General features: G+C 41.7%; 1 protein-coding gene across 8 annotated transcripts in view; it reads right to left on the reverse strand.

Moving 5' to 3' along the window:
* Positions 1–457: 457 nt before the first annotated feature.
* ADAMTSL1 (ADAMTS like 1) overlaps positions 458–16,498 on the reverse strand; it is a 176,316-nt gene continuing 160,275 nt past the window's right edge. For 5 of the 8 annotated variants that reach the window (XM_065662870.1, XM_065662866.1, XM_065662867.1 and 2 more), the window contains 6 exons: positions 13,945–14,145; positions 12,377–12,557; positions 9,492–9,699; positions 6,245–6,354; positions 5,067–5,287; positions 2,154–3,548 (listed from right to left, as the gene is read on the reverse strand). In XM_065662870.1, coding sequence (XP_065518942.1) covers positions 3,442–3,548; positions 5,067–5,287; positions 6,245–6,354; positions 9,492–9,699; positions 12,377–12,557; positions 13,945–14,145 — 1,028 coding nt within the window. In that variant the 3' untranslated portion in view covers positions 2,154–3,441. Of the gene's footprint in view, positions 701–2,153; positions 3,549–5,066; positions 5,288–6,244; positions 6,355–9,491; positions 9,700–12,376; positions 12,558–13,944; positions 14,146–16,498 lie in introns of those variants that run through there. The other 3 variants (XR_010608771.1, XM_065662869.1, XM_065662873.1) reach the window with 3 other exon arrangements.

Raw genomic sequence — 16,498 nt, forward strand, 5'->3', positions numbered from 1 at the left:
GAGGAAAATTAGTAGTGAGAACAAAACTGGAAGCTTATTTTCCAGGTTCTGAAAGCTTTTTGTTTGACTGGTAACCAGAGCCATATACATAAAATGAGAATAATTATTCTATTGAGAACCTAAGGTGGCCTGCTGTTCATTTTACATCAACACCAGCTTCTATACTTGTATTACTCAAAATGAATGACTGAATTCACATTGCCTCCAGTACTGTTGCTTGGATGTCTCAGATCTGGTCTTTGGCTGGCATCCGTGTGTGTGTTTATGTGTGTGTGAGGCGTCTACATCTGCAGTATAGGTGTCTAAACAGCATATGAAGGAACATCAAACTAGGGAAATAACTGCCAGTTAATGAGAGCAAAATCACTGTTCCCTTTTAGGAGAGACTTTTTATCATTGTTGAGAGAAAATGCCATTTCTTTTTTTTTTTTATTTTTTTTTTTATTTCTCGCCTCCTAGTAGTTCTGACTATTACTAGGTTTCCTTCTACACATACACTTAATGCTTCAAGGATTTGGAAGATCCATTGATGAAGGTAGAAGCATCCTATAAGGAAAGACTGAAGTAGTAGTGTTTGCTTCATGCCATAGGCTGCTGAGGAGAATTACAAGATCTCTTTAAGTATTGCTGCATAGAAAGACAGGAGTATACTTTTACTGATCTTCATGATCCTAGGACCAGCAGTGGTGGCTTTATACTTCTGCAAGAGCAATAGAGGCAAGATATGAGCAAAAAAAGAGTAAAGCAAGGCAAATAAAGAATTAAAACAGATACATAAGACAGGATGCAGAATCTTAATGGCTGGAGACTTTTAAAAACAAATTAAGATGTCCTCTTTCCCCAAGGCAGGTAGATCATTTGTACTTTGTGTAACAGCTGCGTGCTGTTATCATAATAGAGAGTAAGGACAGAGTATTTCAACAGCTTTGCTACTTTGTTTGGCTTTTGTTTTTAAGATTAATAACATGTCAGACAGCAGTAGTAAAATAAGTAACTTGCATTACTTGTATAAAAAGTTACATAAATACAAGTTTGTAGTTTTGTTTTCTTTTTAGAGGAGGAAAGCATCCTTTCATAAAATACCCAGCAATCCTTAGTGAGATGCTGCCAACTCACAATTAAGAGGACAGACGTGTAAATAAATCTACACTGTGCAGAGACAAAATAGTGGTCCCTCCGGGTCTAATCCTTTGTGTTTATCCTGTGAGTTATTGCACAGCTGTTATTCAAACATGTGAGTATCTGAATATGTTTTGCTATTAAACAAATTAAAATACTTCCCTGTACTGCTTTTTTTGACTACTGTACTAGAAATAGCCACATCATCATCATCGTTGTTATTATTATTATTAAGGAACTGTCCTTCATTCTATGCATAACTATTATTTCACAAGCTAAAAGCACCATCCCTTCCTCATGTCATAGTCCATAAAGCACTCTGTGCACAGTGAAGCAGATCCCCAATTAAATGCATATGCTATTAAAACTAAGAGAAGTATGCTATTACTGTTGATTATAGAGGAACAAAATTCTAGGGAGATAAAAAAAAAAAATCCCAAATAGTTTTTTCTGCACAAAATAATGTACAATTATTAATATTGCACTTTTTATAAAAGAAATCCTAATAAATATACAGAAAGATATACATTTACATACATAGAAAGACATTCTTCTTTTATTAAATAACAACTTACACTGATGCTTAGCAACACTATTTCTTGAAGACCCATTTGTAATAAAAGCATTCACTGCCAGATGTGTTTTGAAGTAACCCAACTTGAGACAGTTTAATGTCATGAACCTTGCACTGACCTCAAAAGCAGACTCCAAGCTTTGCTGAAAAATCTACGTGTTATGGAAGCTGTAACACAGCAGTACTCAAACAGCATTTCACTAACATACCACAAGGCATGCGCCCCACTGGGGGTGACAGGAGAGGCACAGACAAGCCTTTAATTTGGAGATGGTGTTGAACCAAAGCCTCAGGTCCAGATAGATCTCCTTTAAAGTTTCACAATGCACAAATGCTGTACTTTGCAGATCTTCTAATTTTAGGGCCCTATTCTGAGCAGAGCAGAGAGGGCCCAAGAACTTGAAGCATGAAATATATCACTGGTTGAATAACTACTGCAGTTGGCCAGGGGGAAAGACAGCAAGCAAAATCATGCTGTGGGTTTTATACTTTTTTAGATTGTATCTGCAGAGTGTTATACATGGGCTTAAAGATGTGCTGCTTTATAACACCTGTTTTGTGTGGAAGGCAACTGGAGGGAAGCAAGTTTGTTAAAAATTATTTGTGTTAGTCCTCTGGGCCTGATGATAAATCTGTTCTGTTTCTGCTGAGCAGGAATAACGACAAGGAATCAGAATACATCTCTTTTCTACTTCTTTCCTACTGCTTGCTTGTCTGCCAGGAGAGAGAAATTTCATGTCACCATGAAACCAAAATCTGAGGTTTGAAAGCATCTGAACACTGGGAACTAGTACTCCTCTCTTTTCAAGTGTTAGTAGGATGCAGTATGAGAAGTAGCTCCTGTTACCACAGACAATTTCTATCTTTCCTGCCTGTGCTCTCTACAGGACAGCATTTTCAGGTTTGTACTACAGTCCGCCAATAGTAGATCATACTTTATCTCCTATAATTATCACCATTACCCCACCTCTGTTCTGAGGGCAACCCTCCTATCCCTAATCCTCTCTTGCACGCACCACCTGGTGTACTTCAGGTTCACATTGCACACTGTTTTCAACTTCCCCAGGCACCAGGTCCTCAAAGGTACCAGGATCTCCCACTGAAAAGGTCTGAAGGCCTGGCATGAGGAGGAAGGGATTTAGAAAGACAGAAAGGAATCTGATCTCATCTGTAACAGATTTATAAAGCAAAATCATATGCTTATGCTCTCAAAGTCATCTAAGATAGATGAAGTATCTAAGATAGATGAAATATCTATAGAGCCCATAGCTCAATGTTTAGTTTTGCCTTTTTTCTCTCTTTTTTCTTTTTCCTGCAGTAGCCCATGACCTGTCTAGCTGTTTGGGCATCTGATGCATATTGTGGTGGTCCAATGTGAAGTTTTTATACTGATCCATTTCCCCATCTGTCTGCTAGTGTTTCTCCAGGCATGTACATGGATTATGGGGTAGCCCCACTTCTCCCAGGCCCATTGCTGGTGGCATGAGACTCGCTGACTCTTTGTGGTCTACCCTCACGATCATGTTTCACTGCAGGATTTCCCAGATTCATAGAAGGGAAAACTTGTGAACAGTGATTTGGTAAAAGGTTTTCTTTTCTTTTTTTTTTTTTTCCTTTTTCTTTTAGGGAAATAAATAAATAAAATGAAAAAAAGAATTCCATTCTATTTATACTTTCTGTAAAAGTCCTTGCATCATTGAAGCAAAGTCTGTGATCCCCTTGTTCCTCCATTTCCACTGCTTTTGTCTTCAAGCTTTTCCACAAGTCCCACAGCAACGTGACTTGAACTGAGTGAGCTGGCAGAGTTTGAGCTGCTTCACTTTCTCGCAGTACCTTGTGGTGTCTCTGCACTCCACTGCCAAAGGGGAAACAAAAAGGAGAAACGGTGATGAAACAATGAAAGAAAGATTTCTTACCTGAAAACATTTCCCGGGGTGGCCAAGAGGGTCACCAAGCCAGCTTTGTGTTGGGAAGTCTCACTATGAGCATGAATTTCACTTGCTGAGCAGGACTTCAAGTGGCCAAAGGCTCAAAGGAGAATGTGGTGGGAGCCTTCGCTTACAGAGACCTGGGGAGAGGGCTTCTGAGGCTGCTCTAACATTGTCAGTTTGTCACCCACCAGCATTTTAGCAAGGCTTTAGAACAGTTGTTAGACCAGAGAAGAAGTAGTGAACAAAACTGGAAACCCAGTTAAACAGAGTAGCTCAAAGGCACTTTGGCCAGCCTTTTACACTTGAAGTGACAGTGTGTGGGAGTGTTACCTCAGCTGAGCAGGTGTTGTAGTGTGTTTGCTACAAGTGCATTCCGGAGCACAGCTTGGGATGGGGATCTTAACACACTTTTTGAGCTCCCCTAGGACTTTGGTCCTGGTGTTATTTCAACAATTGTGGAGGCCCACAGCCTCCTGCCTTGGAGCTCCAGACTGGAAAACTGTCCACCATCCCTGCAAGACCTTGTGGGTGTTGTTGCCGGAGGGAGTCCCACTTCCCATGCTAAGGCTGGAAAGGGGATCATCACAGGACATTTATATATAGCAGGAAGAGGATGCAGTGACAGCAAGGGTCATGTTTAGTACTTGTAAGCTCCCTCAGCCCTTCCACTTCCATTAGGGCACCCCAAACTCAGCTCACATGTTTGGACCTGTGGAGTCTGCTTTGTCTCTACTGAGATGGAGCCTCAGAGCTGGCATGGCTGCAGGCATGCACAGGCGGGTTCTGCTGCTACTTCTCTGATGACTGCACAGCAGCTGGCTTGTGTGCTTGAGGATGGGATCTGCCCATCAAAATCAGCCAGTGAAGTGGGAGACAGGGCAAATGAGAAGATAGCAATTTAAACTTGTGCTGTCTGGTGTTTCCCAAGCAGGCACTGCCATAGAGGGGCATAGCTTCCAAACAGGCACACTATCTGTCCTTTTTTGCCTTAAAAAATATATTTGTAACTTATCTAGTCTTTTGGCAGGCCCAGTTAGTTGCTTGTCACCTGAGAGCAAGGAGCCTCAACTCCAGGAATTCCCATCATCAACCTAGCCATTGGATTTAGACTTACTGTATTTTAGCTATAGCCAGCAGCCTGTCTGTGATTCATGCATTTATTTCTGTCTGTACCATCAACGGAAAGTTAAGACTGCACCAGCCATTGCACATGCTATTAGCAAGGGGATGTAATCCCAGCACTAGCACCATCACCAACAAACCACAATAGGCACCATTCCCTGCTGCAGCACTGAGTTTTGGACACTGCATTTTGCACATGTTTGGGCTGGAGGTACCGCAGGATGCCCAGCTATATGTCCAGTGCTGCATTTCTGAGAGACAGCTCTGCCTTCTTTCCTCCCCTCCTTGCCGCAGTGGCTCCCCTCCTCTCAGCAAAGTACCATTTTCACAGGGTGTAATGTTGCAGCGCTGCCAGTTGGCTGGCCGTGGCCTCCAAGAGCAGTGATGCTCCATCACGGGCTTGTTGGTGCGGATATGCACGCAGTCGACACGCCGGGACTGGAAGCCGTAGTTTCCACATGTAGCTGTGCAGACAGTCCACAGGCTGACCCTCCAGTGCACACCACACAAGTCGGTCCAGCAGTTCTGAGTGCTCAACGGCCTATGGGCAAGGGGAGAGAGGGGTGGACTGTCACCATGCTGCTCAGGGAGCAAATGCACACCACTCCAGGTGCCATGCAAGTTCTGGGGACAGCAAACCTTGCCTATCTCAAAAGTAGTTCACTCAGAGCACCATATGGGTCAGGTCTTTATGGGGTGAGGGCAACTCCAGTGCGCTGAAAAGCAGTTTGTAACTGCAGTCAAGGACCATACCCTCAGCAGGCATGCACTAATATAGCACTACTGGAGTTAAATGACCATCTGAACTGTTTAAGGATTTGGATGAAATGTCCTCTCCATGAAGCACCAAACCACTGAAAAGATGCAATGAGTGAAGTGGTGATCAGTAAGACCCAGCAGGGCTTTGTAACCTTTTCATGGCTTTGCAGCCAGTGGGAACAAAACCAATTCTCTGAAACCTTCTTTTTCCCTTCTATGTCGTCTCACAGATGATGCATAAGCATACGTAGTTCCCACCTGTTTTTCACACAGATAATGAAAATACATGACTGGGAGCTAAAGAGCCAATTCTATTAATTTGCAGTCATGATCAGGCATGATTTATATGTAAATATGTCTTTACAATATTGACTGTGGAGTTTATCTGCAGGAAAACAAAAGCTGTGGAGTCCCTTTTTTCCCCCAGTTACGGTGTTTAAATAAGTGAGAAGAAGAATGGCAGCTTAAGAAGGTAGAACACAGCCTTTCAGTTAGATTTAGCATGTGTAGAAAACTTTCCATTCGCTGGCCAACTAGTGTTTTTTTTTCTGGGGCTCGTATGAACAAATAGTGAAGCCTAGGGTTAAGCCTGGTGAGATTTGTACCATGTAACTGTATGGGTTGCAGCACGACCTCTTTGTTCCATAAGGGAAACCCAAAAGTTGCCAGTTAAGCCACTAGTTCATCCAACATTTCTGCAAAGGATAGTTGTTTCAGACATAAGGGATACCTGTCCTACCTTGGTAAGGAACTGCATTGATCAGATGACACAGAAGTCCCATCTTTGGTCTGGCAAAACACCTGTCTGTGCTGTACAGCCAGTCGTGGTCCAATGCAAGGTCCGTTACACTAAGAAAACAGAAAAATCACTTAAAGGAGGTAAAAGGCAGGACATGTTCCCCTTTTGTGGGACTGCTTGTGAAATAAATTGCGTACTGCCATTAAGCTTTGGAACACTTCCTGCAACTCTGCAGGCTTTGAAAGCTGAGCACCCAGTCATCTTATGCCCTACCTCACTCTCCTCCAGCAGCATTAAAATTGCATTTCTAGATCTGCTCTGTAGACTTATTACCTCTCTTTTTCAATAATTCAATCTTAAATACATCTGTTAGGACAGATAAAATACTTCCATGTCATTAGCCAAGAGGCTATGATTCATGTAGGAAATCTCAATGCATTCCTTTTATTGTGCATTTTGCAGCTTGTACTATCACAATTTATGGGCAAAAAGTTAATAACTAAGAACACACTGAACCAAGGCCATATTCCATTACATTTAATAATTTAAAAGCATTGCAGGATAATAATCAAAACAGCAAGCATGACAAACACAGCAGATCTGCAAGCTTGCTACAGTACTGAGGTCACCCTAATCTATTCAAGCTTATTAAGCACATGTTACTGTTTAACTCTTCTAATCCTCTCCTTCAATTAAATGATAATTAGCTATAGGTATGAAGCATGTACTTGTGTCCTTTTAGAATTATATCAACCGTTAGGAGAAAGTTGGTTGTGTTGTGTTGTTGTTTTCGTTTGTTTGTTTGGTTTTTGTTGTTTTTGTTTTTTGTTTTTCCTAAGTGTCTGGAAATTATAGTCAAGAACAGACTGAGGGTTGAAGAAAGGGACTTCAATGTGAGGGAGGAATTTTTGCCAGGAGGGGAATGCTGATACATCTTCTTCTCCCATAAGTGGGAGCCCTATTTCGTATGCACTCCTCACATAATTCTCCCTTTCTGCTGATGTTTCTTCCCTCCCTGAGAACTGGGAGAGAGAAGTAGTTGCCGTCAGAGAGTTACTGCCAGATTTCCAGATGCTCCCAGTCTACCCCCTCATTGAACAGGGTGTATGGAAATGTCTTTCACCGGAGTATGCAGAGTACTTTTGTATCTGCAGAGGCTATATCCTTCATCACCAGCAAGACTGAGTCACCAGTTGTACAACGTTATGTGGGATTACATAACAGAGATCAAGATGACACTAACATTAAATGAAGGAAAGGAATTAATTATAGAAGGGGGGGTGGGGTAGGGTAGGTTGTCCATTTATTTTCTCTGTGAGTTGGGAAAGTTGGTCAGTAAACCTGAGAAACTTAGACCTGATACCCTATGATGCTACAAGAAGGTCATTGATCCATTGAGTCTGATACGTTCCTAACTGTAGTTAAACAGCAGTCTTCTGGCTTGGACATGGAGCTGTACAGAATCATTTGGGGCTTGTTTTTTTTTTTTTTGTTAGCTAGGAAGAAGAAATATTACATTACAATGCAGGGGCTAGGTCTCAGAAATTGACTCAGACCTCTCTAATTGTCTCAGATGAGTATACTGTCATGGGGAACAATTTAGCCCATAATGATCTGCAAAATAAGGATGACGTAACTGGCTTTTTGAAAGGATAATCCGGTCCTTACCTGGAATTCTACAGGGAATGAAATAATTTGCTTCTTTCATGTAAAAGGATAATTCCAAGCTTTACTCATAAATATAATACAATAATTCATTCACCTTTCATGGGAAAAACTTCCAGTATACACAGGTAAGAGTGAAATGAAGCTATTTTCAAGTAGTGAACATATCAAGTTCTACTAGCTGAAGACACTTTCTAACATTGTAAAAGATCCTGATGCAGTGCAATATGTTGTGTATATTAGCCCAAACAAATATAGAATGCATGTGATTATTAATAACAAACTATCATAACTCTAACCTCTAATAAAATGATATAGCATTTGCCATTGTTTCCAAATTTACACATGCTTATTAGAAAAGGAGGCAAAATGTTTCATGGTAGCTTGCTGTATGTTGAGACTTACAGTTATTAGTCTGGGTAATTATTTCTTAGCCTCTTCTTGCAAGGCAAGAAGTCTTGCTTCTATACCTTTACCTGACTCATCATTTCAGGTAGATGTACAACTACTTTTGATTTGACAAACTGCTTTTCTTCTTCCCTTCAAAAACCTTTCTTTCACCAGAAGTGACGTTAAAGTAGTATTGGTATCCGGTGTAACCTCAAGTAAAATTGGCTTCTGTGAATTTAACCCTGTCTCTCATTCAACCTGGAATGCTATAGCCCCATGTGAATCACCGTTCTGGAAATCTCTGGGCTAAAATCTGTGAGTTTCTACCCCTTAGTCTGGACTGTAGTGGACTCATCAGCTTTCACACATGGCGCAGTCAAGCTGGAGTGAAGAGGAAGGGAGGAAAGCACATAGTAATAACTGGTCCCAGGCTATAACTGATAACATATTGACAAGCATCTTTTCAGGAAGTCTCATAGCTCACAGAGAGACAAAGACATAACTCTTCTGTGGATTCCCACAATAAAGTTATTTAACTCTAAATACTTAACAACTCTAAATAATTAATAACACTTGGTATTTATGGAGTGAAGCTTTTTAACATCTGATCAATGTATGAAGCTGCAAGGAGAAAATTTGAATATCTACAAACCAGCATGAAATAGCCTGAATATGCAGTTAGCCCTCCATTCTGCTGTTCATCATAAAGCGAATCAAGAAAGGTCCCACTTCTTCAGCATTCTCAGGCAACATCAGCAATTTTGTAAAACTGGGTCATTGTACAGCCCCCTGCCCCTAACCTATCACAGTAATCAGTCTTGATTCCTGCCAGCCAAAACTGAACACTCACTAGGTGATAAGGGAAGTTAAGACTTGGAGAAGGCTGTTTCGCAGATGTGTCACCTGTCACTATAAAGAGGAGTTTCAAACCTTTCCACTGGGGATGATACAGTGATTTCCAGTAAAAGTCCTGTTTACAAGCAGCATTTCTAGGGACTGTGGGAAGCTACAGAAATCCAAGCATGCCATGCATCAGACATGGAGCTGAAATAGCTGACTAGTTTAGTTGCCTCCTGAAAAGCCTGCAGGCTGTAAGCTAAAGATACCAGGGTGAAAATCACTCCTCTCATTTTCTGTCTTTTTCTAGTCCACACTGTTGAGGCTGTCCTTGAACTCCTGGCTTGTTCCTTACCTGGCCCCAGGAGGAGGCAAACCACTCAACGCAGGGCTGCCTGTTACAATTCTGCGTGTCCACAGGGCGCTTTGATGCCTGGGCACAAGCCTCATTTGACATTGGGACAGAGTTGCCTTTCACTGTCAGGCGCTGACACGTCACTCGCCGAATCTGGATGCCTCCACCGCAGCTCTGTGTGCAAGGAGACCATGACGTTACCATCCATCTGTGAGAGAAAGGAAAATAGGTCAGGGAGCAGATACATGTTATCATTTGTGGGATCACTGATGTCAACAGATCTGTATTTATTAGACCAAAGAAAGGCAACAATGGCTGGTTCATTTAGGGTGCAGTCCTGCAAAGTGCTGAGTACCTCAGCCTCCCATAGTAGTCACTGGAAAGTGCTCAGAGGATGAAAGCTGAGAAGAGTGCATTTTTAATTACACTATCCCTCAAGGCTCTTTGGGCACAGAATTTATTTTCTAGCCCTTAAGGCTGTTTGTAAAGGCTGAGTAAGTACTCCTAGCTCAGGCACAGGAGCTGGGCATGGCTGCTTTTACACCAGTGTGCCACAGAGGCCTCTGCCACAGGCTACAGTCACAATGCCAGCACTGACTTGCCCATTTACACGCCTTAGCACAGAAAACTATGTCCGTAAAGTCGCTGGAGTAGCTCACAGGCCGCTTTGAACTTGCTTCTGATAGAATAGCCAAAAGCCTGCTGGGTCCTGCTGGCATCTGCCTGCTTTGTTATGCCCCTACAGCTAGGATAATCCAGAAATGCCTGAAGGTCGCTCAGGGATGGGGCTGGTGCACAGTGAGCTAAGTGACAAAAGACACCTTTCTTTTTTCTCTTGAGCTTGGTCCATGCATGTGCCATCTGAGGCTAAGGCTCAATGAGCTCTATGAGCTGGGGTTTAAAAAACCCCAGTCTAACTAGTAAAAGCCTGTAACAGCAGAAAATAATAGTCCAGATCCAAACTCTTACAAAGATGGAGAATGCATTTTGTCTCTTTAAGGATCATGAAGTGAAACACTCATACAGTTGGGTTTGGGAAGGTGGTAGGTAGGAACAGGAAGGATGCAACTGGTTAATTAATAATAACTGATCTTCAGTTTCACGAAGAGTTTTATGGTTAAGTCAGCAGTTTGCTTCATTAAGTTTCAGGATATTCAACAAGATTTGTGTGTTACTAGGAGGAAAATAGTTCCTGGCACATCTCTCACCAGTAATGTTTATGATCGCTTTACAAAATAGGCAATAGGTGGTTTCCAGTCCCATGGAGAGGCATCCATTACTATTTCTCAGTCTTCTGCAGGTGATTAACTCCCATGGTCACAGAAACAAGTATATAAACGAACACATTCCCAGTATGGAAAACAAAAACACTGCTGCTATTTTCATGCAGTTTGGTGAGGTGGAATCTGAAATTTCTGCATCCCTCATAAAGCTCTGCTCTGCATTTCAATCAATTTTTATTTCCAAGCTTACACCTCACCAGTTTCTGAGGAGCTGAGGAAGGATTGTGGGCTGCATTACAGCTCAGGGAAGGTATAAAAAGACATAAACCATTCACATGGAATTTACTGCCATCACCAAGGAAAACTGCTGCTAATGAGCGTGTTTCATATTTCATCAAATCTCTTTTGGTTTCCACCTTATGACTCAGCTGGCAGCTCAGAAAACACTTGCCTGAAAAGAGGGGTAGGATATATTTTTAAAGGTAATCAAACAGAGCCCTGCCATATACTTGAGACACAGCAAGGATGGTAAATCTGGCCACTTTTCATTGGGTTACTTAGCCTTTCCTTGCCTTAGCTTAAACTTTTTTTAATGTGAGTCCCAAATCATTGTTGAAGTTGTACCAAGTTTCTCTTGAGATCCTGACTACTCTTAAGTGCTTGTATACTGAAACACACCACGTCACCAGTGGAAATAAGGGAGAGGAGGGAGTAAAAAACCAGAAAAATATGTAAAAGCATGTTTACACATCTCACCTAAGGAGCCATCGAATTGTAGAAGTAGGACATTTTTAACATGTAGGGAGTATAACACTACACTGACTCTATGGATTGGCATTCAGGATGTATTTTTCTTTGCACCAAAGGGTATCAAAGAAGGAAAGTGTTCTGCATGGAGAGAGGATCAGAGGAAGACCTAAAGTATAGTTATAAGTCTTTCAAGCTGTCCTGGCTCCATTGTGTTAAACAGTAACTGAAAGCCAGGGGATTACAGTGGCAGAGAGTCAAAATCCCAAGGAAACCACAAGCTAGCAATCTCAAAAATGAGGCAAAACTCAGTCTGACCGTGCTTCATGCCCGCTAGATCTGACGGGATGTGCTCATTTTACAAAATATATTCCACTCTGCTAAGGAAATTCTTTGCAGCTGCAGCTGTAGTCCTGCCCATATTGATGTTCAGGCACCATGAGAACTCAGAATAAAGCACCAGAATAGCTCCTAAATCTAGTTTCTTGTCTGCTATATGGTTGGGATAAACTGGTATGAAGCCAGGTGGAAAGCAAAAAAGATGTGACCGTACAATACCCACATGTATGCAGCCCAGAATAGGCATGATATTCACATGCAACATAGGCTGAGGCTGGAATCACCCAAGACAACTCAAGCTGTGAACTTTGCTAATAAAGAGTAGACAATAGGCTCTCTATTTTTTTCTAACCTAATTAGTGAAGGGATAAACTCTCTTTCTACCATCTACTGTCAGTTTTCCACAAATGCTCCTACAAATTCCCAACTGATTAGATTACGCACTCATATATTCCCTTTTAGCCATGACTTTCCTCCAGACAGGCACCAGAGAGGATGCAAGGGCATCATACCCAGTTCAAAGAACTCTTCAAGCACATCTTAAAAGCATGTATGACGTTTTAACATGAAACAAACCGCGAAGGGCAATCTCTCCTGTTGCATGCGATGGGCTGCAGGGCTGGCTTGGGCTTCTCTTTGCAGTAGGATATGTTGACTTCAGCCCCATCCAGTAAGCACCTCAGCTGGGGCAGCTGTATGCCTTTGTGGCCGCAGGAAGCTGAGCAAGCCATCAGCTTGTCCACTGACCACTGGTATTCTGCCAAAAAATGTGGAGGAGGCATGTTAACACTCTAAAACTGCCATCAGGAGGCCTTTAAAAAAGAGAGTTAGAGGCTGAGAAAGTCGGGGCTGTTCAGCTTGGAGAAGAGAAGGCTGCGTGGAGACCTCATAGCAGCCTTCCAGTATCTGAAGGGGGCCTATAGGGATGCTGGAGACAGACTCTTCATCAGGGACTGTAGTGACAGGACAAAGGGTAATGGGTTAAAACTTACACAGGGGAAGTTTAGATTGGATATAAGTAGGAAATTCTTTCCTGTTAGGGTGGTGAGGCACTGGAATCGGTTGCCCAGGGAGGTTGTGAATGCTCCATCCCTGGCAGTGTTCAAGGCCAGGCTGGACAAAGCCTTGGGTGAGACGGTTTAGTGTGAGGTGTCCCTGCCCATGGCAGGGGTGTTGGAACTAGATGATCTTAAGGTCCTTTCCAACCCTAACTATTCTATGATTCTATGATTAAATATTTGGACTCACATGAAGGGGAGCTACCTATGCCTACAAGGCGTCAGACAATGAACAAGATGGAACAGAATTCCAGATGGTGTAAGCCACTGTCTTTCATGTAAAAAATGCGCCAGTTTTTTTGTGCTTAGAAGCATCAGGCATGGAAAGTGAATGATGTGGTGGAGCAGTTAAGTGAAGCCAGAAGCCAGTGTTGCAGGACATTATAGTTTTAAAGGGATGTGATTTAGTGAAGATGTGGTTAATTGCAGTTACCAGCAGTATCTGTGATTCTGTGATCTTGCAACAGTGTGTTTCTCACCAGGTAGATCATACAGATCATCCATCCTGAAGATGAATGAGGGAGTTGCAACACAATTTTATGACAAAATCATCATCCTTCACCCCTGATAATTGGAGCCATGAAAGATGCATTTTCTGTTCCAACCTATTTACACTGCTCTGTTCTGTGGCTTTATCACCTTCAACTTATTTCTACAGTAAACATAACAGTTGCACCATTTTTACAGGTGAAGGCTTTTCAAGCAAGACAATACTGTGAAATAGTTACTTTAGCAGATGAACACAGAGGCTTTTTAATTTTAGGGGTTCAAATTATGACATTTTTATCTTGAATTTCTGGACAAGCAAATTGTACAGACTCAACAAGCATAAGCATATCTTGAATCAATATGGTATGTTTTATGCTCAGCAGGCCAGAAATACCAGGTATGACTTTGGTAAAATAAAACCTAAGAGACTCTAAGGTACCTGGTAGTCATGCAAATATATATTAATGACAGTAAAACATCAAAACATCTATTTCCTGCTGCATACAATAGTCCTGGCTTCAGAGAGAAGAAATCTAAGGTGAGAAAGGCAGTGCAGGGAAGTCCATGGCAAGGGCTTCACTGAAACTGTTAAGTTACCTTGTATAGACAGGGATGTTTTTTGTGTAAGCAGCCCAGCCTCATTCTGAGCAAGGCAGCTGAATTCACCATCTGGAGCATCACTAACATTGAGTATCTGAAGAACCTGTCCTGCTGCAAGGAGGCGATGCCGCAGACTGAATGGCTTACCAGAGTAAAGCCACGTGATATTTGGGGTTGGATGACCATCCACAGCACAACCTAAAAACAGGGACATGAAAGAAACCTGCTAAGTACTGAACATGCTGCAAAATTACATGCTTTGAAGCAGTCAAAATTAGGGGAAAAAGATAAATTCCATTGCTTTTTCTCCTCATTTTCTCACTATGAGAAATAGGAATATTGTGATAACGAGTAGCTTCTAATCAGCTGAAAAAAACAATTATCCAAAAGCCAGCTAATCAGCCTGTTATGGTTTAACCCCAGCCAGCAATGAAACACCACACCTCTTGCACACTCCCCTCCAGTGGGATGTGGGAGAGAACTGGAAGGGTAAATATGAGAAAACTCATGAGTTGAGATAAAGACAATTTTATAGGGAAAGCAAAAGCCATGCATGCAAGCAAAGCAAAACAAGGAATTCATTCACTACTTGTGGTGAGGCAGGTGTATGCACAGTTTGCTTATCCTGGCAAAGATTTGCAAGTCATCTTACTTATTTCCTGGGGAAAAAGAAAATCTAGGCTATTTATGTGTGCAATCCATCCACACCAATTGTAGGGATGGGGAGCCAGAAAAATCCATGTGCAAGGGATGGTATATGTTGTACTGCTTGTGACTTAGGCTAGTACTTCACTTCCATGCATCTCACTTATATGTAAAAGGTCTGGCTAATGTCCTGTGAATGCAATCTATGCTGATTGTTATTTTGTTATACTGCAGCTTTACACTCTTGTTTATTTTAGTATGTATGTGTAATGAATTACTTTATTGTATACAAAATATCTTCTGAAAGAAGTGTGTTATATAAGCAAATAAACATAAAAGCATATTATATAAACAAATGTAGCATGAACATTCACACTAGCACTGTTCAAAAAGAACTGGGTATAGAAAGGAAGAGCACAAATTCAAAATACTAGAAATGGAAAAGTGTTCTAAGATTAAGGAAGAATTACATCATCTGATATTTCTTCATTATCTCCATGTCATTTGATTATTATTTATTATTCACTAAGACAAACAAGGATGTGAATATGATGCCTTTGCAGCTGCATTACACGATGAACAGACACTGAAATATGACTTTTTGTTACTGTTTTTCCTTTCATTCTTGCCTGTCCACCTGAGCAGATCCTCAACTAACATTTACTGAGCAACTACGGTTCCTAAAAGAGAAGATGCCCTATAGTTACTGCAATCAAGATTTTATTTAACTATTTCAATTTCCCCCTAAAGTTCGTCTATACTGTACTGAGGTGCCTATCACTCCAAGAATAAAAATACTGTTTTCATTAATCTGCCCACAAAGGCTGAACAGTTTGATTTCCAGCCATTGTAAAGACCAGATCTTTGTAACTTGAGCATCACATTACCTTGTTTAGGAATCCTTGCTACCTTTCTTTTGACTTGGGTCACTAACTAACACTAGGTACTGGGCTGCTGTATGTACTCTTGTTTGCTTGTTGCCCCTAAGCATACCTCCCTCCAATTACACTGTTCCTATGGCAGAAGATGCTGCCTTGCCAGTGAGAACTTAAGCTTTCTTGCTCATATGAACAACTTGTACAAAACGGAAAAAGTCAGTGGTTACCCACGGCATGTCCCAGCCATTCTCATGCTAAGAGGTAGATACATAGCACCGGGGAGAACCCATCTGCTCCCTGGGAGGATAAATACTGGGCCTCTCGCTGCTGCAGTGGCTACACAGCTCTTTGATGTATTCCCTGTTATGGGCAAGACCTGCCTGCCTGGAAAGATGTGGGCTGAATAAAGCTGCCTTTTGTAGCTGGTTCACTTTGTGTGCAATAGGTATTACAGAAAGCAAGGTCTCCTGGGTGGGAGGCAAGCGGTGCACGCAGTAGGCACTGCAGTTGCAATGACAGTGTTTCATTGGTGAAGAAATAGTTAATGCAGATGACTATTGAAAAAGCAGGAAAAAGGGAAGTAAAAGGCAGAATGTGAGAGTGCACACTTCTCACAGTAATCTCCCTTCTTCCCTTTCCCACTTTTATTTATAAGGCAGTGAAAAGATTTCAGCCTCACAGGTTTAAGGCTGCCTAAGTTAAATCCAATGGAAAACAAAGGAGTATTCAGGAAACAGACAAACAATAAGTGGCAGTATGAATTTGACTACAGTATTCTAATTTTTTATAATTGGCTTGTCTTTTAAGATGATTGCAGTGATTTCTATAGGTCAGCATATAGCCATGACAATTGACAAAGACATGCTGTGAGCTTGGTTTCACTGTTTGCATTTGCAAGCAGTCTGCTCAGAATCAATGAAGAAAGCAGAAAGGTCAGTTTGACGAGGAGGAACTGACATTGACTTCTGTGTGCAAAGGGTCCTAGTTCATACCTGTTTTTCTTTAGAATGTTTATTGTCAGGCAAAAC

The sequence above is a fragment of the Lathamus discolor genome, chromosome Z (genome assembly GCF_037157495.1).
Source record: "Lathamus discolor isolate bLatDis1 chromosome Z, bLatDis1.hap1, whole genome shotgun sequence".
Classification (NCBI taxonomy): domain Eukaryota; kingdom Metazoa; phylum Chordata; class Aves; order Psittaciformes; family Psittacidae; genus Lathamus; species Lathamus discolor.